At 50.1% G+C, this 27,738-nt stretch overlaps 1 protein-coding gene across 2 annotated transcripts in view; it reads right to left on the bottom strand.

Annotated features, from left to right (window-relative positions):
- The window catches only part of CD81 (CD81 molecule), a 31,816-nt gene extending 13,633 nt beyond the window's left edge, over window positions 1-18,183 (bottom strand). For both annotated transcript variants that reach the window (XM_064714792.1, XM_064714791.1), the window contains exons 1-2: window positions 18,031-18,183; window positions 7,409-7,523 (exon numbers count right to left, since the gene is read on the bottom strand). In XM_064714792.1, the coding sequence (XP_064570862.1) occupies window positions 7,409-7,523; window positions 18,031-18,096 (181 nt within the window). In that variant the 5' untranslated portion in view covers window positions 18,097-18,183. The remainder of the gene's footprint in view (window positions 1-7,408; window positions 7,524-18,030) is intronic.
- Between the last annotated feature and the right edge of the window lie 9,555 nt (window positions 18,184-27,738).

Genomic DNA, 27,738 nt, shown 5'->3' with positions numbered 1-27,738 from the left:
TGCTTTAGGCTGCAGGGATTTTGTAAAGCTTTAGGAAAGCCCCTAAACATCAGAGTCAGGAAACTTGATAGTAATTGAGCACTTCTCTTTGTTTGATGCTAGGTGGGAAAGAGGAAAAAAAAGCAGCCAAGAGGCCAGCTTAGCTCAAGCAGAAGATGCCTCCATGGAGAGCCCTCTACCTGCAGGGCAGGTAGGAAGCAGGATGCTCAGTTCTGGGAGCAGGGAAGGCAGTATTCAGTGTCAGTACTTGCTCTGGCATTAAAGCAGCATAGCTGGTGCCTGAAGGGTTGTAAAACCCATGTTCTGTCCCTGCTGAGAAATAAAAAAAAAAACAGGAAGAAATAAACAGTCTTTAAAAAAGGACACGATGAAAAAACAAATAAAAGAAGGAACAAGCACCAGAGTGTCCCTCTAAAACAAGCAGGGAGCAGGCCAGCCCTGGCTAGCTCTCCTCCCATGCCCCACCACAGCCATCAGAGATAGTGTGCAGCTCCAGGCATGGGCATTCCTGGACAGCACCCTACTTCTCCCCTCAATTAAATCCTTTCCCAGCATCCTTAACTCATTTGGCTAAATGGAAGCCAGCCACTGCCTCCAGGTCACCATGGCAGTATTTTCAAAAGACAAAAAAGAAATCAAATAAGAAATCCCCCCCCCCCCAGCATGACACCATGCTTCCTGGGAAGGCCAGGCATCTCTCCAAGCTGTGCCTGCCCTTCCCATGGGGTGGGCTCTAAAAAGGGGCTGAGAAGAGACAAAGAGAGATGTTTATTCTCCCAACAGGCTCCTGCGGGGAGACTCTGCACATCCAAGAGTTTTGCAAGCCTCTGAGGCAAGGAGGGAGGCTTCAGTGCCACCCTGCTGGTGCTTCTGGCTTGGAGATGCTGAACTCCATGGGTTTATCACCACTGCTGCTGCAGGGAAGGGTGGAACCATCACCCTTCCCTGGCAGGCAGACTCCCTCCTGCCCCACACGCCCCATCGTGGAAGAACACCCTTCCCAGCAGCCAAAGAAATGACCACGATGTTCCTCCTGGCAGCTCGGGAGCAGTTACAGGCACAGTGGAAAGTCCCTCCAGGGCAGGGTTGGGGCAGGAAAAAGATGGCTGTGTGAGCCAGCCAGCAAGACAGGGTCTCCCAGACATTTTTGTCCAGTTGCCCAGTGGAATTGGCCCAGCAGAGCTGGGGTGAGAGAGAGGGGGGCTGGAAAAAGAGAGGGTTTGCTGGAAGATGACAAGTGGGAAGCCCCTCCATTCCTCTCCACCCCCTTTCCCAAGGAAAACATTGCTGCTCTGTAGCTGCTAATGACTTCCAGATGGAGCAACAGGGTCACAAAGCATGGAGAGCTCTCATGGGGAGATGAAAGCCTGGACATGCTGCCCTCATGTGCAAGAACAAGGCAAGAAGAAACCACGAGCACCCCTCTGTCAGAAACACAAAGGGGTGGTGGGGAAAGCCCCAAAGAACGTCCTCATGTGCACACATTGTACCCAAATCCACTCCACACAGATGCCTCAGTCAGGATTTGTCGCCAAGAAAAATGAAGGCCTTTGTCGGGGATGAGCCATTTGTCGGTGAGGGGAGACTCAGGCACTCAATATGAGTGATAAGCAAATTCCGTTTATTGAAGAGAGCATCAGACACTTATACAGCGAGTAATAAGCTTATGAATATTCTGTAAGCTAAGCAATCTATTGGTTAAACTATACCATCAACTCTTCCTCATTCCTTAGGGGTTACATCTCTCTTTTCTCATGTGTCTTTCACTGTTTGTTATCCTACCACAGCTAGGCCCAAGGACACTGCTATCTGTGCAGGTGCAGGACTTGGAATTAGCCATGGTTTTGTACTTTTCCATTTTCTAGCAGCTAAATTCCCAACAAGGATTCTTCTCCTCTGCCTACCCAGGAAACACTGGAAGCAGACTCAAGCTTTGTAACTTCAGCACACCTGCAAGAGCTGGGAGGCAGTCCATGGCACATCCCCAGGACTGGGGGGGACAAGGGTGGCACAGCACACGTGAGCCAGGCTGGAATATGCTGGCCCATCCTCTCCTGCCCCAGCCTAGGGCACTTCTGGGCATTTCTATGAGCCCTGGGATCTCACCCACGAAAAAAGCACAAATCCCACTGGAGGATTCCTTCAGTGCACGTTTTCTAAGGAAAACTGTCCAAGCTACAGGTTTAAACAGCTCTGAAGAGCAAAGAGCCACCTCTGGCACAGGTCCAGGGCAGCCAAGCCAATGGGAAGGGACAAAGAAAAATAACAACTACATTAGTTGTAGTTGGATAGATCTCAACCCAAAATAACCTGATGCTATCCGTGTATTTTTAAAGACAAAGCCAGTTTCAGTCTGCAGAGTAAATGAAGCACAGGGGTTGGTCATGACCAAGGTAGAATGAATTACAGTTAAATGGAAATGCAATGAAATAACATGTTGCTTTCTTAATAGAAACTGAAGTCTGTGATAAGAATACAAAAAAAATCCTCTATACTGTCAGATACATGGTTTAAGCCAGAAAAGAAAGTACAACAAAAGTGTTTTGCCTTAAAACTATTTTAAAAATAATTCCAGTATTATTGAATTAGTTGATCTGACAGTGATTAGAGGAAAATCTAGAACAAGAAAAACTAAGCTTTTGGTTTTTTTCCTTTAAGGGACTAAATAATTACATTGTTGTCCTTAACTGTAAGTAAGTTTATTTCCAAGACAGAAAAATGCATGTACTTCTATTTTTAAAAATCCACATATATTATTTTTTAAATAATCCATTTTGCTCGGTGTGGTTCAAGGCCAAATGCAAACCTTGGTTTCCACTGCCAAGCACGCAAACCTGACCACAGCTCATGTGTCTGGTGGAAAATCTCCAACACAGGGGGCCTTGACAAAGTAGAGCACAAATGGGTGAGAGAGGAAACCAGTCCTGAACCAGTTCTGTGTATCCACAGGGATCCCTGCAGCGCCTCATGCCAAGACTGAAGGCGGTTTTTGACTGGTGCTTTTTACAGAACCTACAGAGCAGAAGCCTCAGGCTCTTCTCTGGCCTTTCACAAAAAGTCTAGCAAAAGATGTGCTGTTGAGTCTAACCCCACGATGTATGGAAGTTGGCACCATCTCTAGAAGATGCCTAACATCCCAGAGGGATGGGGACAAGGATGGGAGTGGGAACAGAAACCCAGACCTTCTCATTGCTCATGGTGGGTCCACAGCCATTGCAGCCCTGCTGACCTCTAGAACCTTTGCACTGGATCTCTGCTGAGTGCTCCATGCAATGAAAACCTCCCAGAAATCACTGCTTCTCATCCAAGGCAGAAAAGGCTAATTAGGCTAAATTAGCTAAAAAGGCTAATTAAGTTATGGATAGAAGGGATAGCTCCTCCACAACCACTTAGCCAGGCACAGGTCTGTCTGGGTGATAGGGTGGCATGCTCTGCACTGCTGGTCACATCTGGGACCCATGGCAAGGATGGCCAGGGCATCCTCACGTGCTGTAAGGACAATGGGCAAACCTGGGGAGAGCTCAGAGAGATGTCCCCATCCCTACCCTGTAGCAGTCCCTCCTCTCTGCAAGGGGCAGATTTCCCTGAGCCCAGCACAATCTCATGACAGGACTTCCAAAATGCTGAAGACACCCATGAAAGCTTGTGAGCAGCTGCAGTTCAGCTCAGCTATGTACTCATTTGTAAGGAAGACTTCAAAGCCTCCCTGTGCTTTCTGGCCCATTTATTCTAGACCAGTCTGCGTGAAAAGCAGCTTGAACTTGTTTCCAGGGCAGAAATCATTATCCTGGGCTATGTTTGTTCCGAGGAGGATGGTGAAGACAGTCTGATTCACCTCTTAAGGAGGCCTGTGTGCCCATTAGCCCATGTCCCTTCCACACCTCAGCAGCACTCACAGGGACACTCACCACCTTAGCCCCAAGCCATCACTGCCCTCAGCTGTCCCCCACCTGCCTCCCCCAGGCTTTGCTGCCTGACTGGTTTGGGAGGTGGATAAGCATTACCTAAGGAACTCCTCCACCAAAACCCTCTTGCCTTTCTGCTGGGACAGTGACACCCACCAGGATGACAGGGAGAGGCAGCGATGGCTGCAGCCTCAGTGGCCAAGTTTACCCCAGCACTGTATGCCTGCCCAAAACCTCACGCTCCTCCCCTGTGCCACCATGCTCCCGGGAGGAGACACTGCCCAGCAGAGGATTTACTACTAAAACACTCAAAACCCAGACACAGGTAAAGCAAACTCCCTCCTCACCCCAAAAGCTACGTGGAAAACCGCAGCCCAGCTCAGGAGGGTTTTGCACTCCCATCCTGGCTGGCCCCGCTCCCAGGGCCGAGCTAATTAGAGGCACAGGTCGTGCTGCCCTGCCACTTGCTGTGAGCAGCTGGAGGCACATTGCCTATTTTGGATCCGGCAGCAGAGAGCAAAGCTGAGTCCATCCGGCTGCTGTGCTCCGTTCCTTGCCGGGCAGCCTGGGGAGAGCACAGGAAGGGCAGCAGCAGGGACCAGCACCCAGGGATGCTCCAGCACACAGGCACCCCAGCAAGGGGCAGGTGTGAGATCCTGGCGTGGGGATTTAAGGCAACAAGAGCTGAGGTTTTCGTTCCTGCCCTCCTCAAAGCATTTCACTCACAACACCATCTCCAGGCATCACATAACCAAATCTTTGAAGGATGGGGAACCTGGCTTTTTCATCCCACCAAGAAAGGGCAAAAGTAGTAAGTCCAGGGTCAATTGCTTTTTCAAGATCCCCAGGTGCTCCCAAAAGCAGTGACACCACAGCACTAATTTACTGTGGAGAGATCAGAACTGTTCCAATTTGTACTGGTATCTGCAGAGAGACCAGCTCAGCCTTCTACAGGCTCTCATAACACCCTGAATCACAGTTTTGTTATTTGCTTGGGTGTTTTTCCATAGTACTTTATGTGTAGGATCACTAAATATGTGAGAAGTGGTTAGCCAGTTGATAGCAACTTATCAATGCCTCTAGCTATCCTGGAGGATGTTTTTGGCCTTGTGACCAACATCTTCCCAGCCTCCAGACAGACGAAGCATTCCAGACACAGTGTTATCCAAGAACAAAAAGGATTTTGATTTCTGAACTTCAAATAAAGGAAATAAATGCCTACCAGACCTTAAAGCAAGCTCAGTTGAAGAAGTAGTATTTTCCTTTATAGCTATAAAAGCATGGAACTAAGGTGCTCCAGCTATCTCCGTCCCTGGTACTGCTTGGTCTTTACAGCACTGAAGCAGTTAAAGCATTTGCTGGGGCACTGGATCCAGAGCCAAAATGGAAGTGTCAAAAGCCAAGACTGCAACAAGTGGTTAGGGGATCAGATGGTTTGCATGCCGTGCTGAGGAGAAGCCCATGAACAAGGGTTTAATAACCCCCCAGGCCAGCCCACAAGACAACTTGTGCAGGCAGTGCCAAGCTGCTGGGGAGGGGGATGGTGCTTGTGGGAAACCCCAGCCCCAGGAGCCCCTTCCCTGGGGCTGGAAAGGGCAGCAGGAACAGCTGCCTGTGCCCTGGGGCTGCAGGGGGGCTGCTCTGATCCTCTGTTCTGGGAGCCGAGGGCAAGGACTGCTCCTCTCCTGCTCCTGCTGCAGCCTGAAGTATCATGCCTGGTACTCTGCAGCTTTGCTGTTCCCCACAGCTTCCTTCTCCCACTTCCCTGTTGCCCTCAAATCTATTATTTTTCCTCTCCCATAACACACAGACACAGCCTTTAACAAACAGCTCCAGCTTTGGGGTAGAGAAAAGGACACACAAAGAAACCAGGAGACACCAAATGCCTGCTTTCCTACTTCCCTTCTCACTCAGTACACACCCTATGATGGAAGTGTTCCTCCTCTGACAGTGTTTATTGCTTCCCCCTGTCCTGCAGCAAAGCCTGGCTGGCCTTTAAAAGCCTCCTGACAAATCCCGGGACCAGCAGCCTGTGCCAGACACCAAAAAGTGGTATTTGCAAAGGAAAAAAAAAAAAAAACCAGAGCTCTGGAGGCCAAGCCCAAAGAGGTTCCCATTCCCAAAAGCAGGAACATTATGTGCATGTGTATACTGCATGCCAGAGAAGAAAAGGGAGGGAGTATCAGTTGTAAGGGAGAGGAAAAATGGGGGGGTCAAAAAGAAATCCCAGTCTTCAGACTCCAGAGGTCTGGCTGGGAAAGGCAGCAACTGAAAGAAATGCTCTGCTGTTATTACTGCATGGAAATTACAGCTGCTAGAAGGAATCCAGGCCAATCTGTTGCTGAATATAACTTTAAAAAGACAGCCAGCCTCAAATCATGGGCTGCTCACGAGTGTTGGAAAGTCAGTGTGGTGGTGGGACCCACAGTCCTTCCCCTAGGGCCTTCTAAACAGCAAAGGCTGAGGACAAAATGAGGGTGGAAGAGTAAAAGATGCTCAACAGGCAGGAGGGAGGGACCCAGTGCCATGCTCCAGGTCCCCCAGGTTTGGAGAGAACGTGTTAACTAGGGAGGAATCAGTTGTTAGCCCCTCAAAAGAAGGAGAGGTTTGGACTGGTTCCTGGAAAGGAGAGAGTTTAACTTCTTGTGAGCTCCCTGTTCTGTTTTTAAATATGAGCTCTACAAAGGGGAAATGCTGCAAGTAGAGCTCTGGGTGTGAGGCAGGAGAAGAGAGACACAGCAAGAGAGAAAAACCCACAGCTATCTACAGCAGGAGCATCTTCTGTAGCCAGGGACAGGCAGGGAGAGGGCTCAGGCATGCTGTTCCATGGCAAGCAGGGAAATGAGAAGGAAAACCCTTTCCAGAAAGTAATTTTAGCCACAGGTGAGAACAGGACATGGGATCAGACGATGTTTCCAGCCCCTCAGCCTGTGCTCCAAACCAGCTCCTGACTGGCAGCCAGCCCCTCCTGCAAGCCTCTCCCCCTCGTCTGAGAGGGATCATTGGAGAACAGGGGAAAAACAGGGGGCTTCAGCTTCCAGCACGCTGTCAAATTAACAAAAATCATGCTCAGCTTAACTGTGTGCACAGAGGCTCCACGTGCCCCTCCTGGAGAACATGAGTCACAGGCTCACCACGCTGCGCCTCCACTGCCAGCCACTCTGCTACTTTTACATCCCTTTGGACAGGAAACAAGACACACTTCCAAGAAGTCCCCCCTCTTCCCAAACGTGCTCTGGAGAACACCCACGACACCACAACACGTCCTCTTGCATTTTTAGCTGCTGTGGATTTGGACTCTGCTCTTGGGCCACAGCCAACGTTAATCAAAGGCTCAGGCTGGCACAGCAGGGGATATTTTGGAGAGTACAAGGACAGCGGGAGTATTTTTATTGTGACCTCCTTGGTGCTCACCTGGAGCTTTCTGGCCTGCTTTGGCTACACTGCAGCCTACCCTGGGGCACACAGCCATGAGCAAGAGCAGCACCCCCAGAGCTACTCACCAACGTAGAAGGTGTTGGGGGCCTGCTTTTCCCCCAGCTGCAGGTACAGGATATTCGTGGTCTGCGAGTCATGGCGGAGCCACAGGGCCACTCCCAGGATGATGCCTCCTGCCAGCTGGGGAGAAAACAGAGGGAAGCAAGGGTTATCCACTGCTCCAGCCACATCGGACCCAGACGGGCAGCTTTCAGCCAGGAGCTCTGCTTTTCATCCTCCCACAAACATACAAGAATGTTTTCATGTTTTCATCTTCCCACAAACATACAAGAATGTATGTTTCTAACCATCACCCCTGCAACATGCTTGGTGCCCCACACATCATGAGCCATATGATCTTCCTTACTTTATGAGAAGATCCCCTCATTCTGGGGATATGCAAAGCCCCTTCCAGTTCCTGCAGGAGATTTCTTTCCCAATAGGTATTTTATTATGCTTTATTATGATTTTCAGTGGAAGCAAGCAGGAGGAGATGTGCCACTAAGGTTTTTAGGAGAGCTTTTCAACAGAAGTTACAATCAGCCCCAGCTGATAACTGGGATGTTACCACCCCATTTCATTTCTCTGTGAGGTACAAACAAAGCTGGGGAAGGGTCCATTTTTCCCCTCTGCCCCCAAGTTTTGCTTCCCATCCAGGGTCAGGCTTCCAGTCGAACACACCTAGTGCTCCTCAGGCACACAAAGCTTTCCTCAATGTCCTAGTACAGGAGCTGAAGTGGAGCAAAGCCTGGGGTCAGGCCAAAGCCCCAGGCCATCATTTCTGGGGGCGTCCAGGCCAAGACTGCTGCCTTGCCATGCAGTGAAACAGCAGAAGAGCAGTGCACCCACACCCACGTGTGCACAGTGACACGCAGCAGCACTGACCAGGGCAAGGACAAAAACACACTCCAGATGTGGGAGGAGACGTTCTGCACATGGGACATCAACTCAGCTACAAACAATGGGAAATTCTATGACTGACTTCCTCACTGTTTTCTCTTTCAGGGAGGGGCTGGGAACAGCCTGGGAGGTGGGAGTGGATATGGGGCACTACAGCAGGGAAGGAACCCAGGGGAGAGCTTTCCCAGCACAACTCATTGTGTCTGTCCTCTGTGACAATCCCCTTCCATTTAAAACTATAACCAAGAAGGGAAAAAATACAAACATCTGGGAAAAACCCCAAAGCCTTAAGAATTTCAATATCACTGCTGTGAAATGCTGAAATCACCCGTTCAAATGCCAATTCAATTTTGAGTGTCCTAAATCCTTGAAGCCATTCACCTTAAAAAAGGGAAGAAAACTACCAAAGAGTATAGAAGTGGAAACATGCTACTTAAAAAAGAGTCTGAATCAGGTCAGCTACAGGCATGACTGAAACCATGAAAGTCACATGAAAACAAAAAAAAAAAAAAAGCAGGGCTTTTTCAGGAAAGGTGTAAAGTCTCCAGTTGTGCAAGCACAACACGGAACACAGGAGGACTGGGATCTGCAAGACAGGCTGTTGATGGGAGCCTGGTTTTCCCCCGTGGGAGCTCTGCTGGTTTCCTCCTTGCTCATTTCTACAAATCCCAGCCACAAGATTTTTCCAGAAATGCCACAGAAGCTGGGGCAAACCCACACCATTTCCAGACTCACAGGACAAACTGCTCTCAGGGCTTTTCCACTATCGGAGGGAGAAAAACCCCACCAGCTCCTGGAGAAGAAGGGAAATCTTTGCTTTTCCCCAGTCTGCCAAAGTAATAGGCTTTTAACACTTCTCCCACAGCAACCAGTGCGACTTCCCTGCTGGCACAGTCCCTCATCCCTCCTGCACTGAGGCCAGCCTGAGGTTCTCCAAACACTGCCTATGGAGAAAAGTCACGAAAGCCAGTCTGTGCTCAAGTCCAGCTCCAAATAAGGCAGGTTGTGGCTTTGCACAAAGTTACCCAAATCCAGCCTGGAGTGCCTCGTTCATTGTCTGAGGGCATAACAAAGTTTGTGGTTTTACTGTCAGAGGATGGAATATGCCCCCTAATTAATCCAAAGCCTAATTAATCCAAATCCATGCCACTCAAAGTAAAGCTTTCTTGGTAGCTGCTAGGAGAGAAGACATCCCAAGGAAAGTTTGGATTTCTCTGGCTGGAGGAGGTAAAGAAAAAAGGCTGCAGCCTTTTTGGTTTTTTCTCTGTAAGGACACATTGCTCTGCCCTCTACACCCAGCAGTGCCACCCCAGCACACCCTGCCCTGCCACCCATGGTGAGGTTGGGGTGACACCAGTAGCTCCTTTCCAACCAAATTTGCCTCAAAATGCCTGACAGAACTGAAAGCAAGCTGCAAGTCGTCCTCAAGATATCTTTAATCATTTGGGAACACCAGCTAGAGGGATGGAGCCTCTTCTACAGCATCACGCCCACCCCAGCAGTGAGGTCTGCCTGAGACAGCCAGCTGAACCAACTCCAGATGTTCCTGGTTCCATCCTGAATGTGCCCCAGGAACATCACACATTCGTCCCGCACCGCCTGACTCCATTTGCATTTTTAACAGAGCATGGAAGACCTCTGAATGGAAGCTTTAATCCAATAGCAGCTGTATTTCTTAAGAGAAGATGACATGCACTTACTAATGAAAACAGCGTTTGGGCTACGATGAGTAACTTTTTCCATGAGAACCATACATCCTCCCACCACCAAGAAGCCCAAAACAGAATTAAGGCTCTTTTTTCCCAAAGCAAAGAAAACAACAGGGAGAAAACATGGTCAGCTTGCCACGGTAACTCTGCCTTCCACCGTACCTTGCTTGGGATAATATCATTTTTAATAGAACAACTTGTTCCAGATAAAAGCTTGATGTTTTCTCCCCCTTCCATCCTACAACTGCTATTTGCCAGCACAAGAGCTCCAACCACTGATGGCAGTGCCACACTCTAGGCTACACATCCTCATACATATCAGTATTTTTTTCTGCTGTGGATATCTGTAATCTCACACAGGTTATCCCACTGATCTTTCTGTTCCCAGCTTGTCAGACAGCAGAGTTGCAGAGGCTGGGGCCATCACAGATCATAATACGGTGTCAGTGCCCAGCACAGCTCTCCATTTAAATTTTTGGGGACTGCAATAATCCAAAAGCTGCAAATTCAGCCACGCCAGCCGTGTGTCGGACTTTGACCTGCTTTCCAAAATCCGAGCTGCCCAGCCTGCTGTTCTGCTGCCAGCCCCACAGCACTCACACCAGTGGTGCTGCCCAGGCTGGGGCTGGCCCCAGAGCTCCCGCCCTGAGCAGCTTCCCGGCACAGCAGAGGTGGTGCTGCAGGCTCCGACGTTTCCGCTTTACTGCTATTTTCCAGCTTCCAGAGATTTATTGCTTCTTCCACAGACAGCCAGACTTTTCCAGCTGGATCCTCCCTGCCCAAGGCTTGCTTCTTCAGGAATGCTGCTCCTGGTTCTCACAGCAGGGAGAAAGTCTCCACGGAATGCTGCCTAGGGGCAGGAAGAGGCACGGCTGTGTCCCCAGGGGGTGATGGGATGGCAGCCCATGACAGGAGGTTATCACCAGATAAACACCCTGATAAAAGAACAGTGTGCTGTCCTGGTTTGCTGCCCAATCCACGGTGCACATAGTGAGGCTCCTTCCTGGACTGAGCCTCACCAATGCACATGCTGTTCACCCTAAAATTTCCAGATCCAGCTGTGGGGCAAGGGAACAAGCCCATTTTTCACAGCTCAGTCACTCCTATCCACAAGAAATTCTTCGGAATTAGGGGTGCAAGGAATAACCCCATTCCCCTTTTAATGTGGAGTACCCCACTTCTGAGTTTCCCCCACTTTAACCTGTTGCTCCCTAAAACTCACATATGCCAGGACGTGCATCACCTCCCCATTCCTTTCCGCTGCCCTCAGCCTTTTTCCTCCTGCTCCCTTCCCTCCACCCTTCTGTGAAACAGACTTCCTGGAAGGGAGGAGGACAAGAAAGAAGTTCTGGCTATGGGGCAGCTTGCTGGGCATGCCAAAGCTAAGCAGACAGACATCCTGTGGAGGTGCCAGCAGTTTGACGATGCCGTACTTTAGCAGTGCCACTTCCCACAGCCACGGCTGGCCCTGCCTCCAGGTCCTGCTTCCCAACCTGTGAGAGCCCAAGGACTGGGAGAGGCACTCGCCTTGCTGGAAAAACGCTGCTGGCAGAGCTCACGCCACGGTGCCTGGGAAATACCACGGTTACCAACAAGAAGCACAATGCTGCCAAGAAAGCTTAATGAATTTTAGCTGGTTTATGATTAAGGCAGACGACTGGAGATTTTTAACAGGTTCTCATGCCGCAGAGGTTTGCAATTTCCCTTAAATCACCTGGAAGCAGAGCCCTTTGTGAGGGCAGCGCCCAGAACCCACCTGAGAAGGCCAACCAGGGCTCCCCATGGCTCCTCTCCAACACTACCTGCAAAGCAGCTGAGATGGAGTGACAATGAATGCCCCTCCTTTCAGATGTGGGGAACCAGGATGCAGGAAAATAAAGTGCCTTGCCAAGGCTGAAATATGCAAGAAGCTCCTCATATGGCCAGGAACAAACTGCTAATTTGGGGTTGAATGCTTTACTCCCAGGTAATTTGTGGATCTCTAGGAGAAGCAGCACGAGTAGAGAAAAAGCAAGGAGATAGAGACTCATAACTTGATGGAAACTACCTTTGGAAGGCAGTACAAGCCCCTGCAAGATCCCTGCTGGCACATTACAGGTCCTGCACCACCAGCCTGAGGACTGAGTCAGGAGAGAGAGGGACACATGGAATGTGCCCAAGCAGCACCACACCTTCCCACAGCCTGCACCTCCCCTCCTGAAAAGCAGAAGATTAACTTCTTTCCTACTGCATCAGCTGCACCTCATGGAGCTGCTGACAGGGCGTGGGGTGCAGCAAAGGGCTGACAGCTGAACGGTGGCCCAGGAACCTGGGAATTTGGGTTCCATGCTGAGACCATCTCCATGTTGCCATGTCAAGGCTTCACACCCAAGAGTCAGTCGAAATTTTAAGGCGAGATGTGCAAGAGATCACTGCTGGGCTGCATGGTAGACTGTGGGATGCCTTGGAGCCCCTTGGGAGGGTAGAAGCAGGGGAAGGGACTTCAGCAAGACACAGAGCTGCAGTCTGAGAGGCACACGACCCAGAAGGTTATCTTGGCACAGGCATTCACAGGCAGCAGCGGCAGATAGGGCTCTGTGACAGCACAGGCAAGGGCTTTCTGCTGCCTTCCACAGCCATGGTGCTCCACAGCCACCAAAGGTCAGGCTGAAACTTTGCAGGCAAGGCCTGCCCAGGAACTGCAGGCAAGGCATTTGGGAAGAGCACCATGCCCTGCAGGCAGGAGGAGAGCAGCCTGCAGCCCCGCTCCCAGCAGCACACCTTCCAGCAGCGGCTATTAATAGAGCTGCCTGCCGGAGAGGAATTCTCCACTGGTGCCTATAGTTACCAGCCCTACAACACTGCAGAGCTTTTCAAAACAAGCTCCAGAGGAACACTCCCAGAGGAGCAGCATGCCAGAGGCCAAATAAAGCTTGATGGATGGCAGGAGAATGGGAATCCAGCACCAAAATCCAGGAGCGGGGTCCTACGATGGGGAGCACCGTGCCCACAGGCTGCTGCCAGCCTGCCCCAGCCTGATCCCTGCTGCAGACAGAAGCAGCACTTCCCAGGGTCCAACTGCCCTCAGCAGAGAGGAAAACAATTTGAGATACTGCTTTAAAATTAATTTGGCCCTGTACATAAGCATTTAACTACAATGGGGATACAACTGCTTTCCCTTCTTAACAGTACAGCAAAAGGCACTTCCACAGCGCAGGATCAAAGTGTTTCTCACTGTTAATGCTCTTGCAGAAGATAAGTATTACAGCGGCTGATAGCAGAAACACGTGAGGAAACAGAGCATTCCCCATTCCAGCCAGCAGCTCCCTCCTTTCAGCGGCAGCCCAGCCCATTAAGTGCAATCAGGTACCCCCATAGGGCAACCTTCTGCACACAGAAACTTCAGAAGAGGTTTTGTAGGTGATGGAAGGGCTGTGTTCACCTAACAGAGCACCCTAAAACATCCCAGAGAGACACCAGCAACAAAACTTGAGTGCAGGTCCTGTGCCTGCTAAGGACACCTCTCCCTTGCCCTTCAAAGACAGGTATTAAGCAGCTGCAGGGTCAAACACACAGAAATATGCTTCCCTGTACACTGTCCCAGGATTCCAAAGAAAACCCGTAGAAGACGATGCTAGACCAGCACGAGGTCCTTGCTGCTCACAGCTCTGCATTCCCAGGGAGACCAGCAGCCCAAGCAGCCAGGCACTGCCACCAGTGGCACTGGAGCAGTGCTTGGCCCATGCCTGCACCCACAGCAAGATCCAAGCTGCTTTGTTAGTCCACAGTTATTTCAAACCCGTGCTTCAGAGCTACAGAAACCCCGAGATCTTCCATTCTCGTTTAAAGCAGTGGCACACAGCCACTCTCCTCACCACAATGGGAGGGTCATGTGTCACCCAGCAAAAGCATTACCATGGGACAACTGCCACAGAGAGCAGCCACCTCCCCACAGTGTCACCTCCCATCATCAACACCAAGTGTCTCTGAGCAGCCTTTGCAGACTCCAGGCTACAGTTAACAGATCTTCCGGTGTTGCACAAGAAAATACGCAGCTCCTCTACCTCTTCCCTTTCAATCACCCTGTTGAGACAGACTCTCACTTCCACCTTCCCTCTGCTCTTGCCCTTCCTTCCCTTTGCACCCAGGCTGTACAGCATCCCCTCAACACACAGAAGAGTTAGACAGTACCTGGAAAATGGCATTAGGAGCAAGCCCTTCCTTTTAATTAGACACCTCTCTGCTAGGGCAGCCAGCGGTGCTCTCGACCTGGAAGGCTGCCATGGGCTGTATTAGCTAATAAGCTCGAGCAATCCTTCTCCAAGCAAGTCAATTCCTCCTTGGTTATGTTTAATTATATTTTAAAATAGCTTCAGCCTCCCCAGGGACCCTTTGCAGCAGTGGTCAGCTCAGCCCCACATACTGAGCTCTGCTATCGGGCTTGGAAAATGCAGGAGAGCAGCCCAAGTCCGGTCACCCCAGTTCTAGGGATGGGATGGATGGAGAAGCAGCTCCTGCTCGGGCTGCCCACCACACCAGCCAAACTGCCCACTAACAGCTACTGCTCCCTCTCACAGGGCAGTGCCCACCTGCCATCAGCCACCCAAGGTTTCAGGACAACCTGGCAGCACAGAAGAACTTTTGTTTCTCCAGCCCTGTGTTCTGCTAACCAGGTGAAGCCTGCAGGTGCTGACCACGGCCTCCTCCACCACTCCAGGAGGTGGGTGCACTGTGAAACACGTGGGGACCTCTCTTCTGGGACAGACACTCCTTTGTACACGTGGTCCATGCAGCAGCTGCTGCTCCCTCGAGAGCCACCTTGGAGCAAGCACAATCTTGGCATCTTCTTCTCAAGAATGCATGCACAAAGGAAAAGCAATCCCAAAAAATCAAATAAAACTGAAACATCTCAGGTACAATGAAGAAGGAGCTGACAGCAGGGTCACCTTTTCCTTTTTCAACACAGCAGCTTTGTGAAATTCCCCCTGTGGTGCCGGGGGAAGGCAGGGGGAGGAAGCCAGAGGGGTGTCAGTTTATTTACACTCCAGCAGGATAGCAGGGCTATATAAAAAAGTTATCAGAGTAACTAAAGCTGAGAATTGCTTCCTTCTTCCTCTTGGGCACTAGAATAAGCTCCTGCGCTGCTCAGCATGGTGCCTGCCAAACTTTGGGCTCTGATTCTGGCTTGTTTTCATCAACAGCACTAAGCAGCAGCTGCCCACAAGGCAAATCATAAGCAAATAAGCACGGAGAGCCCACTGGCCCTTGCATAATAACCAGCTGACGGGACTAAAGGGCTGCAGGTGCCCTGTCTCACACCTCCCTGTGGTTAGAGGTGGTTTCCCAACACAGCCAGCCTGCAGCAAGGGTGCTCAGCAGCACCAGTTCTGTCCTTGAATGTCACCCCGCAAAAGGGATCATCACAGTTTGCTGTTAACCACAGAATCCCTCCCCAGCTGGGGGTGCCAGGTTGGCAGCTAACCTGCCTTTGTGGTAAACCTAAAATTCCCCTCACCTACTAGTTTAAAGAGCAATGCAAAAGGGCACGAAAACTCCAAGATCTGGTATTCAACCACCCTTCAGCTGGCTAGCCCCACAGGAAGCATCGTTAATTCCAATGAAGTCCAGGCTCCCAGTGTGCAGGGGAGACAGTGCAAGGGGACCAGCAAGTCCAGCACTGGGAGCTGTCTGGGGGAGCCAGTGGCTCCCAGCTCACAGGCATCCCTCCTGGGGGGGAACTGAAGCATCTATTCCCACTCACAGGGAGCAGCACCCTCCAAAAGGGTAGGGTGAGGCACCAGAGGTCATAGCGGGGCAATTATACAGATTGGCAATTCCTCTTGGAAGCAAAATGCCCATTTATAAAAGATCAGCTCTTTTGCAAGACTTTGAGGTGAGCAACTGATCCTGCTGAGAAGTGGAGGCTGTGCAGAGCCCCCAGCATCCTTCCTGCCACCCAGGAGACCCTTCCTCGCAAGCACAGCCGGCAGCTTCTTCGACAAGAATGGCAGGAAATCGAGACCAGAAGGCAAGGAAAAAAAACTGGGATAAGCACAGTAACTCGGAAGGAACAACACTTCACAGACAACCATACCCGCCTCCATCCGGCCATTTTAAGGGTGGAGGAAAAGGTTAAAAAAAACCAACGCGGAATTATCTCTCATTCACGCAGCTGGCAACACATCAGGTATCAATTAACACCGCTGTTATCAGAGCTTGTCACCTCCCCCTTGGCCAGGGTTATACCCACACACAAGGCGAACAGGCGGGAAGTGAGCACCCCCTTGGTTAAGCCCTACACCCCCAGGGATGGGGACCCCCAAAGAGGTTCCCTGGGCACCCCAGGGAGGATCCGCAGGCAGAGGCTCCAGCCAGGCACTGCCACTCCAGGTGCCAACGCAGGGTTTGCTCTGGAAGCCATCGGTCCCCTTCCCACTTCTCCAGCCCCCCTTGACACATTCGCTACTATAAGCAAGCACTGAGAAAAAAATAAATCCCAAATCTTCGACAACAGAGCGGGATGTCAGATAAGGGGCACAGGGCACTGGACAAGGGGCATCCAAGCGGTGCCTTGCCTGCCAGGGTGGGGCTGGACTCACTTCCAAGACAAAAACGCATTCAGTGGAATGGAAAGCAGAGTATTTAAAACACGAAACCAGCAGCCTGCTCGGGCATATCTCGTTGCCCCCGAGCGCAGGAGCAGGAGAGGGACTCCTGCCAGCCAACCTCGCGCTGCCGGAGGCTGTTTCTAACCGGGACGAACCTGGTTTGCAGGGAAACCGGGATAGGCCGGCTTTTGCTAAATTAGCCGCATGTCTGCATGGATTATTTCAAGAAAAACTTTCTCAGGAAAGGCAGCCTCTCCAGCCTGGATAGAATTTGCATCCTAAAATAACTTCTCGGGCGGCGGGGGCAGCGGTGGCCGCCGCGGGGCCAGGTCGGGCTGGGCCGGGGGGCGCGGGGCCAGCCCCACACCGCCAGTGCTCTGCTGAACGCCCCTGGCCAGCCCCACACCGCCCGTGTCTGCTCTGCTGAACGCCCCAGGCCAGCCCCACACCGCCCGTGTCTGCTCTGCCGAGCGCCCCAGGCCAGCCCCACACCGCCCGTGTGTGCCTGCTGAGCGCCCCAGGCCAGCCCCACACCGCCCGTGTGTGCTGAGTGCCCCAGGCCAGCCCCACACCGCCCGTGTGTGCCTGCTGAGCGCCCCAGGCCAGCCCCACACCGCCCGTGTGTGCTGAGTGCCCCAGGCCAGCCCCACACCGACAGTGCCTGCTGAGCGCCCCAGGCCAGCCCCACACCGCCAGTGCCTGCTGAGTGCCCCAGGCCAGCCCCACACCGACAGTGCCTGCTGAGCGCCCCAGGCCAGCCCCACACCGACAGTGCCTGCTGAACGCCCCTGGCCAGCCCCACACCGCCCGTGTGTGCTGAGTGCCCCAGGCCAGCCCCACACCGACAGTGCCTGCTGAACGCCCCTGGCCAGCCCCACACCGCCCGTGTGGGCTGAACGCCCCCTCTGCGGCGGGCGGCACGGCCGGCACCTCCCCTCCCCTTCCCTCCCTCTCTCTGCCTGGCAGCATCCCTGCATCTCTCCCTCCCTCCTTCCCGGGAGCGCCGCCTTCCCCAGCGCAGACCCGCAGCAAGAGGGGCAGCGGGAGCACCGCCGGCGCTGCCCCCGCCCCAAAAGGCGCCCATAAACATCTGCAGCGGCTGGACGCGAGCATCTTAAAGGTCCTCTCCAACCTCAAACCATCCTACGATTCTACCTTCCCCACTATATATCTATTTTTAAAATATACACGAAATATATATGTACAATTACATACATATGCATGTATTAAAATAAAAAAGCAAAGGTTGATCTGCCCCTCCGCCCTCCAAAAAAAAAAAAAAAAAAAGACAAGAAAAATAAGCAGCCCCTAAGGCACATCCGAGACAGCAAGTCTCAGTGCTGGGGCGCAAGAAGGAGGCTAAACCCAGGCGCAGGCAGACGGGCCATACTGCAGCCCCCTTATTTAAAGGCTGGCGGGCTCAGCCCCGCTTCCCGCCGCCCCTGTGCTCACCCAGAAGATGAAGTTGAAGACGAAAAGGAGGTATTTGATGCACTTGGTGCAGCCTTCCACTCCCATGGCGACGGCTCTCCCAAATCTGTGCTGCCTGGCTGACCGGGGCGGCGGCGGGCGCACAAAACCCGCCCCGCGCCCCGCCCCGGAAACGCCTCTGGGACACGCCCAGGACACGCCCCGGACACGCCCCAGGAGCGGGGCTGGCACAGGCACCCCCCTCGCCTTCCCAAACCGGCGGTCGTCCACTGTTTCCCCGTTTCCTCCTTTTTCCCTCGTTTTCTTCCTTCTTCCTTTTTTCCCATTCTCTTTCCTTTTCTTTCCTCTTTTCTTTCCCCTTTTTCTATTTCTGTTTTTTCCTAATTCCTCTTTTCCTTTTTGCTTTCCCCTCCTTTTTCATTTTCCCCTTTTATTTTCCCTTCTTCCTTCTCCTTACTTCTTCCCTTCCTTCCTTCTTCCCCCCTTCCTTATTCCTTCCTTCCTTCCCTTCCCTTCCCTTCCCTTCCCTTCCCTTCCCTTCCCTTCCCTTCCCTTCCCTTCCCTTCCCTTCCCTTCCCTTCCCTTCCCTTCCCTTCTTTCATCTTCACTCATTTTTTTTCTCATCTCTTCCCCCCATTTTTCTTTTTCCCCCCTTTTTATATGTGCTCTTATTTCTTTGTTTTCCCCTTCTTCTCGCCCTCCAGGGGCAGCTCACAACAAAATTTCCTACACACAGGTAGGAGCCACGGGGGCAGGTGTTGGGGGGCTGTAGGAGCCTCCCAAACCTGACCACCGTCCCTTAAAACTTGCTGCCCCCTCCTCAATATCACCAGGCAGCCTGGGGTGCAAGGAGAAACCTCTGTGAATAGGTTGCAGGAGGTTTTGTATTTCTCTACAGGAAAGTTTGAGGGTGCATTCATGAGGGGATCCCCCCTCCCACTCAAAAAAAAAGACCAAAGGTCTTTTGCATTAAAACCATCAGTCTGAAATTCAGAGAAGCGTTTCCTTATTTCCTCTTCTTATTCTACCTCTAAATCTGTTCTGCTGAACAATTTTGTCTTAAGTTTGTGGCTTCGGTACTGCAAGCAATTGCATCAAGTTCAGTAGAACCACTCAGGATGTTTTCCTTTGGTTACTGGGTAACAAGAGCATCAGAGGGACTTCAGGGTTGCCCACCAAAGAGATTCCCCCCTTTTTTCTTCTTTTTTTATTTATTTTTTTTCCTTTTCCTTCCCCACTTTTCCCCTAACTCCTTTCCTTTTTTTCCCAAAAAAAAGTAAAAAAAAAACCAAAAAAACAGGGTGACACATATCAATAGGCTTGGAAATTTTAGTTAAAACCCTCCCCCCTCAAAGCTACCAGTAGAAGCAGGATGAAATTTCCCAAGCTTTCAGCTGAAACCCACTTCGGCCCACTCGCTCATCCTTGGAAATATAAATAGCTCTCACCCCATGTTGTGCTTCCAGGAAGCTCATTCACTTCTCCAGGGGCAGGCTGGTAAGTGACACAACCAGAGCACAGGAGGATGCCTAGAAAAGGCATCAGTGAGCAGCTCCAGCCAAGGTCAGCACCTCTCTGAGCTAAATATGAACCTGGCACCCACCCACAGTGTCGTGTGGGGAAACCTGCCCTCTTCCAGCCTGGGCACTTCCCTCCACTGAAGGATTACAGGGAGCAGCATCTCAGCCAAGTATTTGCACACTCTGACAGAGTCTTCCCAGCCATGCATCCCATAGTCGGGAATGAGCTGTTGGCCATCACACATTTCCTGCATGTGTATGTAGAAATCAAGTCAGCTTCTTCCAAAATCATCCCATTGCCCTCAGGGATGAGTTGATACAGGGCTTTGTGATGTTCATCAAAACTTTCTGTGTCCCTCAGTAACAGCCCATGCCCTACAAGGCAGCAGGGACCAGCAATGAATAGAAGTTGGCTCCATTCCCTAATTACTTATGCTGAGTATGTCCCTGATAGTGGGCTTGCCATGGATTCATCACCCCTTTGTCTCTAAGCCACATTCACTCATCCAGACTTACCAACAAAGCTGGAGGTTCACCAGGCTATTTATGCATGTAACTGCTGTCCTGAATTATCAGCATGACCCATCTGGTCACGGCAATAGCTGTAATCCTGTGTGGCTCCTGCTCATCAGCCCAAATGACAACAGCAGGATCCCAGAGCTGCTCACTTGCTCCAGCACAGTGTCCCACAGTGAGGTCTTCTTTTCTGCACCTCCATCCTTTACAGCTATAAATAGTAAAACACCCCTACCCCAGAAAAAAAAAAAAAAAAAAAAGAAAAAAGATAAAAGAAGAAAAGAAAAGAAAAGAAAAGAAAAGAAAAGAAAAGAAAAGAAAAGAAAAGAAAAGAAAAGAAAAGAAAAGAAAAGAAAAGAAAAGAAAAGAAAAGAAAAGAAAAGAGAAGTTGAAAACGGGAGATTATATGAACAAAGAAGCCTCTCATGCACTTAGGCTGTTCCCAGAACAACTCTCAGAGATGCTGCTTGGAGAGTCTGTGAGTGGGACAGGAAGGAACCAGCAGCAGCAGGGCCTTCAGCAGCAGCAGCCCCACCACCTAGGAGGGAAAATGACTCTCAAATCAACTTTTGTGCACTGGAGACAAGTGCAATCACTGCCACAAGAGTGGCATTGAAACTGCTTCCAGGAGCTTAGGATTGCTTTTTTAATGTTGTTTTTATCCCCCCCACTGTGGCTTTTCTTCTCTTGCTTTTTGCCCTTTTTTCCTCCTATGTTGGGGAGTGAAGGAAAGTGGAAAACAAGAAATAAACATTTTTGTATCCTCCAAAAGTCCTATTAGGCAACAATTTGGTTTGGAGCCAACAGAGTTCTGTTTCTGGAAGCTTCCTTAAGGTTCTGTTGGAGCATATGTTGCTCAGGGACAGCTGTGGCAGGGGCACAGTCCCACCATCAAGAAGCTCCCAGTTACAGCCTAAAGCCTACTGGGTTTAAACTGGCCATGCCAAGAGTCTTCTTCAAAAGTTGGAAGTGGAAAAGTATTTCAAGCTTTGTCTTTTCTTGTTGTTGTTACTTTAAGCAGCTCAGCTGGGTATATTTGAAAACTTTGGCCTTTAGGTACCGGAAGAAAAATGCCATCACCAAAACAGTGACAAGATAACAGACACTGTTTCCCAGGACTATGTGTGATTTCAGGTGTTGTACACTCATTTCTCATATTTCATACTCATCTCTCACACTGCATTGCTCACTGTACCGCCTATGAAGTACCACAACTATCTTTCCAAGGCTCTCAGTGGCTTTACTAGCTCTTTATAAATAAGTAAAGCTAATTTGCAAAAATTCAGTTTGTGTCTGGGTGTCACATGCCAGTATTGAGTGTGAGGGCTATGAATAGGGCTGATGACTTCCCTCTTCAGGAGGAAAAGCTGGTTCAAGTGCTCAGGGCGTGAAGTCGTTCACAGAGCAGCCAGCTGCAGGCAGGGCTGTGAGGAAGCTACCTACCTCCCCCCAGGCCTTTCATCTATGAAAGAAAAAAAAAAAAAACTCTAAAAATGTTTTTTAAAAAATTCCCCAAACCCCAAATTAAAAAAATAAGCCATCCCCAAGAGGCTATTTGAATGTTCTTCTGCAATTAGGTTTGCAGGCAGAGTGAAGCAGCTGAGAGAGGAGGCACTTGCAGTGGTTTTTTTCTGTCTGTTTGGCTTGGGTTGTTGGGGTTTTTTGCGAACCTGTTTATAAAAGCCAGTGTCATGCCTGTGGGTTTTGGCACCTCTGGGTATGACTCACCAGGTCCTTTAGAGCAGATGCTGCCTCCAGTCCCAGTTTATCAGAACATCCTTCACCAGCAGGACTCAGCAAACACAACCCCTGGGGCTTTCTGCCTGATTATCCCACAGAGATGCCCACCTGCCTTCCAGCAGCTTCCCCTTAAAACCCCTTTTGTTTTATAAAAAGTGAGGGAGGGGGATGAGGGGAGAGGACAGACACACATCCTCCCCTGCTCTTACATGGGCCTGAGGAGCTGGCAACCAGGACATGAACTGATGACCATCCAGGCAGGCTCTAAACACCTACTGAGGGTCTCCAGGAGATCTGGCAGAGCAGAGGGGAATCCCTTATCCACAGCATGGCTGCTGATGTCATACTCTGGCTGCATGCATTGGGCTTGCATGACAATTCCCCTGCCCTCTTCAGCCAGCTCAAAACTGATGGATAAACCATGGGGAAAAAAATGCACATCATTTTGCTAGTGAGATCCTAGTTAGCTTTTAACCATCACTTCTTATTTTTATTGCAAAATACTGCAGAAATAGCTGGAATTTTCAATTTACCTCTGGTGGTAAAATAAAAAAAAACAAACCACAAAACCCCAAACAACAGCAACAGCATCAAAGATCTTTAAATAGGACATTTTGGAGGTGCATGATAAGAAACTCAGAAATTTGTTCTGTGGGAGGTTAGCAGTCCCAGAGCACCCAGGGGTAACTTCCTTGCCAGCCAACACCCCACAATGCTGTTTTTCAAGGAAGAGACTTGAGCAAAGGCAAAGTGCATTGCATGTACTGGCCTATGGAGCTCCGTCCCCTCAGAAGAGACCTGTCTACACTCCTGGGGAGCCAGCCAGCACCTTCATTTTGAATAGAGAAAAAACAACATGAGGAATCTAATCCCCAAATCTAAGGGGACGTTTTCAGAATACCTTTTCTGTGCCCCAGCAGGAGAGGATGGTGCCTACTTATCCGAAAATCCCCATGCCCATCTCTATAAGCTGAGTCGAAGCTCTGTGACAGTGCAGGAGGTTGCTCTTGCCTTGCAGCCTCAGGGGAGAGGGATGCAGCAAGCAGAGACCTGTAGCTGAGCCTGAACTTTCTGTTTCTAATAAACTCAACAAATGGTTCCCATCTGCCTGGCCTGTCTCTCTGCCATCCTTAAATATTTATATCAATGTATCTATGGTGATAGGTCAGGTTATATAAGCGGTAGGGGAAGGACAGCATCAGCTCCTGCTGGAGCTCCAGCTGAGGGAGTGAAAACCCAGGCAGGCTTCCTATCCAAGCAGAAGCTCTCTCCTCTTAGCTCATGAGCCCAGAAAGTGAACATTCATTTTTCTCAGGGCATCAGAGAAGACTGAGTCACAGCTGGGCTGAGCTGTGCTTTGGGAGGTGCCAGAGCGCAGCCCTTCAATGCAAAGAGCTCTTATTGTATAATCAATGTATAATTCATTAGTAGGTGAATAAAGACTGGAATAGTTCATTGCTGATGTAACAGGGCTAAAAAGAAACCAAGTGCGCCTGTGAGCAATCTGCTGCACACTGGGGTTAAACAGCAGCACTCAGTGATGCTGATGGGAGACGGGATTCTGGTTTGGGATAATATAAACAACCCAGCTAGCTGACTGCCAGTGACTCCAGGGTGAGCAATGCAGGGATATGCATCTTCCTCCAAGAAATGCTGGGAGGGACCTTCTTCTTTGCTTGCTGGAGTCTAAGGGAATAGAAACTGGAAGACAGGAGGGCTTTAGCTGTTGGTGGGCACCTCCAGATTTGTCTGAACATATTTCTCCCAAGGAGTGTCACTTCCTTTCAAACTGAACAACCACCACATATATCCCTTCCAGATAAAGAGGTGGATTTTTCCCCTTGACCCTCCTGACAAGGGTGGATATGCAGGTTGCCTCCAGGTATAAATCTGTTTGAGGGACCCCCAAATGCCAGGTGATGAAGGCAGCAGTTTTGTGCTGGGGGTGAGAGGGATGGCATGGTGGGGAGTGGAGTGGGTTCACCAGCAGGCCTGCAGTCAGTTATGGGTTTGATAGCTCTGGCCAAAAACTGCAAAACACATACAGCCTGTGTTTTTCCAAAACAGCCTCCAAGACTTCTCCAGAGCTCTCCCTCTTCACCCCCAGGTTCTTCCCTCTGTCCCACACATTGTTAAATCTCTAAGTGGACAGGTTTGATTCTTGCTGCCAGTTGCTCCTTCTCCAAGAAGAGGAACTACAGAGTTAAGAAATAGATCACTTTTTCTCCCCAGCTGCATTTTACCAACAGAGAGAGCTGCAATGACACTTCATGAGAAAGTTGCAGGATGTGTGTGATCTGTGTATTCACAGCAGCTTCTGACCTCAACTGCTTTCAGCTGTGCTGCTGAGATCTGTGTGGGGCATCTTCCCCCTTTGGCTGCATTTCTAGAGGAGAATTATAGCCAGCTGCTTTTCCAAACACATACTTCTGCACCTGGCTAGAAAAACACGTGTCTATCAACTGTTACTTCCAAAAATATTTTGTGTGTCTGCAGCTTATAAACACAGCTTTACCTTGGCAGGAGTTGGCTTGCTTACACTGCAGCACTGCAAGGGTCCACCCAGCTTTGCCAGCTCCTAAGGCTTTGCAAGGACTTTCTCAGCAGTGTCTTCTCTAGGAGCGTGCTGCAGGCATCAATCCGAGCTGCATAGTGAAGGGGCTGCTGCATGAGGAAGTTGTATTTCAAGGACAGCAGGAACTCTCAAACACATGGTCAAAAGGGCAAGAAATAGCAAACTGGTTTGAAGTCAAGGCAGCACACCACGAGGCTGAAAGTTTCTCACTCTCCTCATGACCAAATCTCTGTAGAGAGTTACTGTATTCTTTAACCAGTGCTTTCCACAAGTGCTCTAAGCATCATCCACTGCCATCAGAGTGAGTGGAAAAGCTGGAAAAGCTCATCTGGCTCATAAGCAAGCTGTGGTCAGTCCAGCCATGAGCATATGGTGAGCCCCATGAAGGGTGTCCATGGAATTTAATGCCCCTGTTGGCAGAGCAGTGCCTGAGCAGTGCAGGGGCAGTGAAAGGTGGAGAGCAGCACAAAAGGTGGCCACACAGGCCACAGCAATCTGACCTTATGCTAGTCTCTCTTCTTGTGGCCTCAGATAAAGCTGGGGGGTCGTCTAAAGTAAAAGGGAAAAAGTAATTCATGAGCAGAAGCTAATGCATGCTCAGAGAGAGGCAGACTGCAAGTGCCCAGATGATCTTAGTGGAAAAAACTGATAATTGCTGCAACTTAATTGACAAGTAGCTGGAGCCAATTCACAACTAAATATTTAACTTTGCACCTTTGGTCTGAAAATTCCAATTTTTTTCTCCCATATATGCCTACATAAATAGGATTTCTTTCCTAGCAGAGTGTGAGTGTTGACATGCTTATAACAAACAGCTTCCTCTAGAGCAAGCCTCAGGAAGGCTCACTGCTCTGCAGGTGTTTCCTTGTCTGGCTGCTGGCTTGCATCCCCAATGCTCAGCTCCATGCTCTTCTCCCAGCAAAATCTCTCTCTCACTCTTCTCAACACTGTGTAAATCTTTGCATCACTTATCAATAAGTTCCTGGGGTTTTGCCCTGGTCACACAAGAGCTGTAATTTGCCTCTAGACAGCAGAAAATTAGGGACTAGTAAGTGCAAAAACATTCATTGTAGGACAGGGATACTTTGTTGGCAGAGGTGTAAAAACACTGTTTAACACTCACCCACCCTGTGGGTTCCATCCAGCCATCCCTCAGCGCTGCCACTTCTACAACTGTGAACAAAATGTTAACACTGCACATTTATGTAATGGGCTTCTAAAACTCAAGGAGCTGAAGGCATCTGCTTTTCTGCTTCTGAAAATCACAGCAGGCTGCCATCACATCCCTGCTGCTACACACAACACAAACTCTGGGAGAAGGGCGCGTCCAACTGGGCATGGCTCTGTCAGCTCCGTGTTGAAGGTGCTGCTCCTTGCAGGGGAGCTCCAGCAGCCAGTGAAATGGGAATAAAGCTCACCAGATGGCCAGAGGCTGGACACACTCTTCTCCCAGAGATTGTGTTGTGTGTAGCAGCAGGGGCTCCTGCCACCCTGCAATGACATCCCTCTGCAATTTTCAGGAGCAGAAAAGCAGATACCTTCATCATCTCCTGTCCACAACTTTGCCTTTACATTAAAAACTGACCTGGGGAGGTGGAGCACCTAAAGCTTCAGCAGTCCTGGTGGTGATGCTTTAACAGAGATTTTTTGTACCCGTTGATGAGACTTGAGCAGGTAACCCACACTGATGACTGACTCTTCCAATTTGTCCATGATGTTTTTTGATATGACAGAATATCAGCAGTTAACTAGCCAATGCAGAGCAGTGGGCAAGACCTGACTACCTACTCCTTAAAAAAGCGAAACCACAGACATTGCTTCCATATAAACACTCTGGTAGTTACAGCTTAAACACGTCCTTAAGCATTTTTCCTGCCCCTGCTTGCATTACACCCCGAGAGGTGCCAGCCTGCTGGCCCATCAGCTGGCTGAGGTGGGTGAGCTGCTCCTTTTCCTCCAAAGGACCAAGGCCATCCTCTCCCTCCAGCACACTGCTGGGACCAGCAAGCACAAGCTGCCTGGGGAGTCTCTCTTCCCAGCACTGAAACAATTACTGAGTGCCCCCATGGTGTAAACCCCCAAGCAATGTAGGCAGCTTCATGCATGGCACAAAAAAGAGGAGGAATGATGGCCTTTTGCAAGAAATTCATCTTTATTGAAGCAACCATGAGTCACATGAGCTGCCAGCTGGCCTGAGGAATAACAATAGCAGTAGCCTGACAGTAGCAGCTGGAGCTCACAAGGGAGATTCTCTCTTTCCAGAGATCAATATATGTGATGATATATATACATGTATAAGTGAATACTTCCCCACTAGAAAGTGCATAAGCTGGGAAGTGCATATCATAGCCAATTCCCTGCCAGACTGAGGTATGTTGGTGACTGCCAGGAGGTAGCTTGAATATACACTGGGGCAGTTTGAACTTCATCCTGCTTCCAGTGAAGTCAACAGTGAAGCTCTGCTGGTTCCAAGGGTGTGGAATGAGAAGTGACAGTCCTCCCCAACACAACTCTTTCCAATGCAAGGTATTGGCAGCCTGGGTTAAAATGCTAGCCAGGTGCTATAGTGCTGTTCGTGTACATGCAGCAGCCCCTGCCAGAGGGCCAGGACTTGTCCTGAACATCAGCATACGGTTGTCCATGTTTATCTCAGTAAAAAACTGCTCCTTACAATTTTTCATGCCTAAACCCCAGTATGTGCAAGAGAAGTGAAAGCTGTTGCTGGTTCAACAGACATTTCACACAGCTGTATAATTTACAGCAGGTGCTACATATATTGCAATGATGGGTTTCAGCTCAGAAGCTGCTCTGCCTACTCAACATGAGGGCAAAGCATAGCAGGGAGCTGTTGTTTCAGCTAGACTGACAGCCTTTTACAAATTCTGTTTATTATTGATAAAGTGATGTAAAAAGGACATGGAGTTGGACATTGTATTGTTTGACCTGGCAGCAGATCAGTCCTGCTCTCTTATAGATTTAAACTTCTGTGTGTGTAATATCAAAGTCCTTTTACCACAAGAGCACAGTGGGTTAGCAAAGCCTGATAAACACAGAGCTGGGGTCGGAAGTTACAGAATCACACAACCAGCCAGGCTGGAAAAGACCTTGGAGATCAAGTTCAACCTATGACTTAACACCACCTTATCAACTAAACCATGTCAGTGAGTGCCACGTCCAGGCTTTTTTTAAACATCTCTAGGGATGGTGACTCCACCACCTCCCTGGGCAGCCCATTCCAATGCCCAATCCCTTCTTCTGTGAAGAATTTTTCTTTAATGTCTAGCCTAAACTGCCCCTGGCACAGCTTAAGACTGTGTCATCTCATCCTGTCACTGGTTGCCTGGGAGAAGAGACCAACCACCACCTGGCCACACCCTC

The sequence above is a fragment of the Zonotrichia leucophrys genome, chromosome 5 (assembly GCF_028769735.1).
Source record: "Zonotrichia leucophrys gambelii isolate GWCS_2022_RI chromosome 5, RI_Zleu_2.0, whole genome shotgun sequence".
Lineage (NCBI taxonomy): Eukaryota > Metazoa > Chordata > Aves > Passeriformes > Passerellidae > Zonotrichia > Zonotrichia leucophrys.
This window is presented reverse-complemented; position numbering and strand designations above follow the sequence as displayed.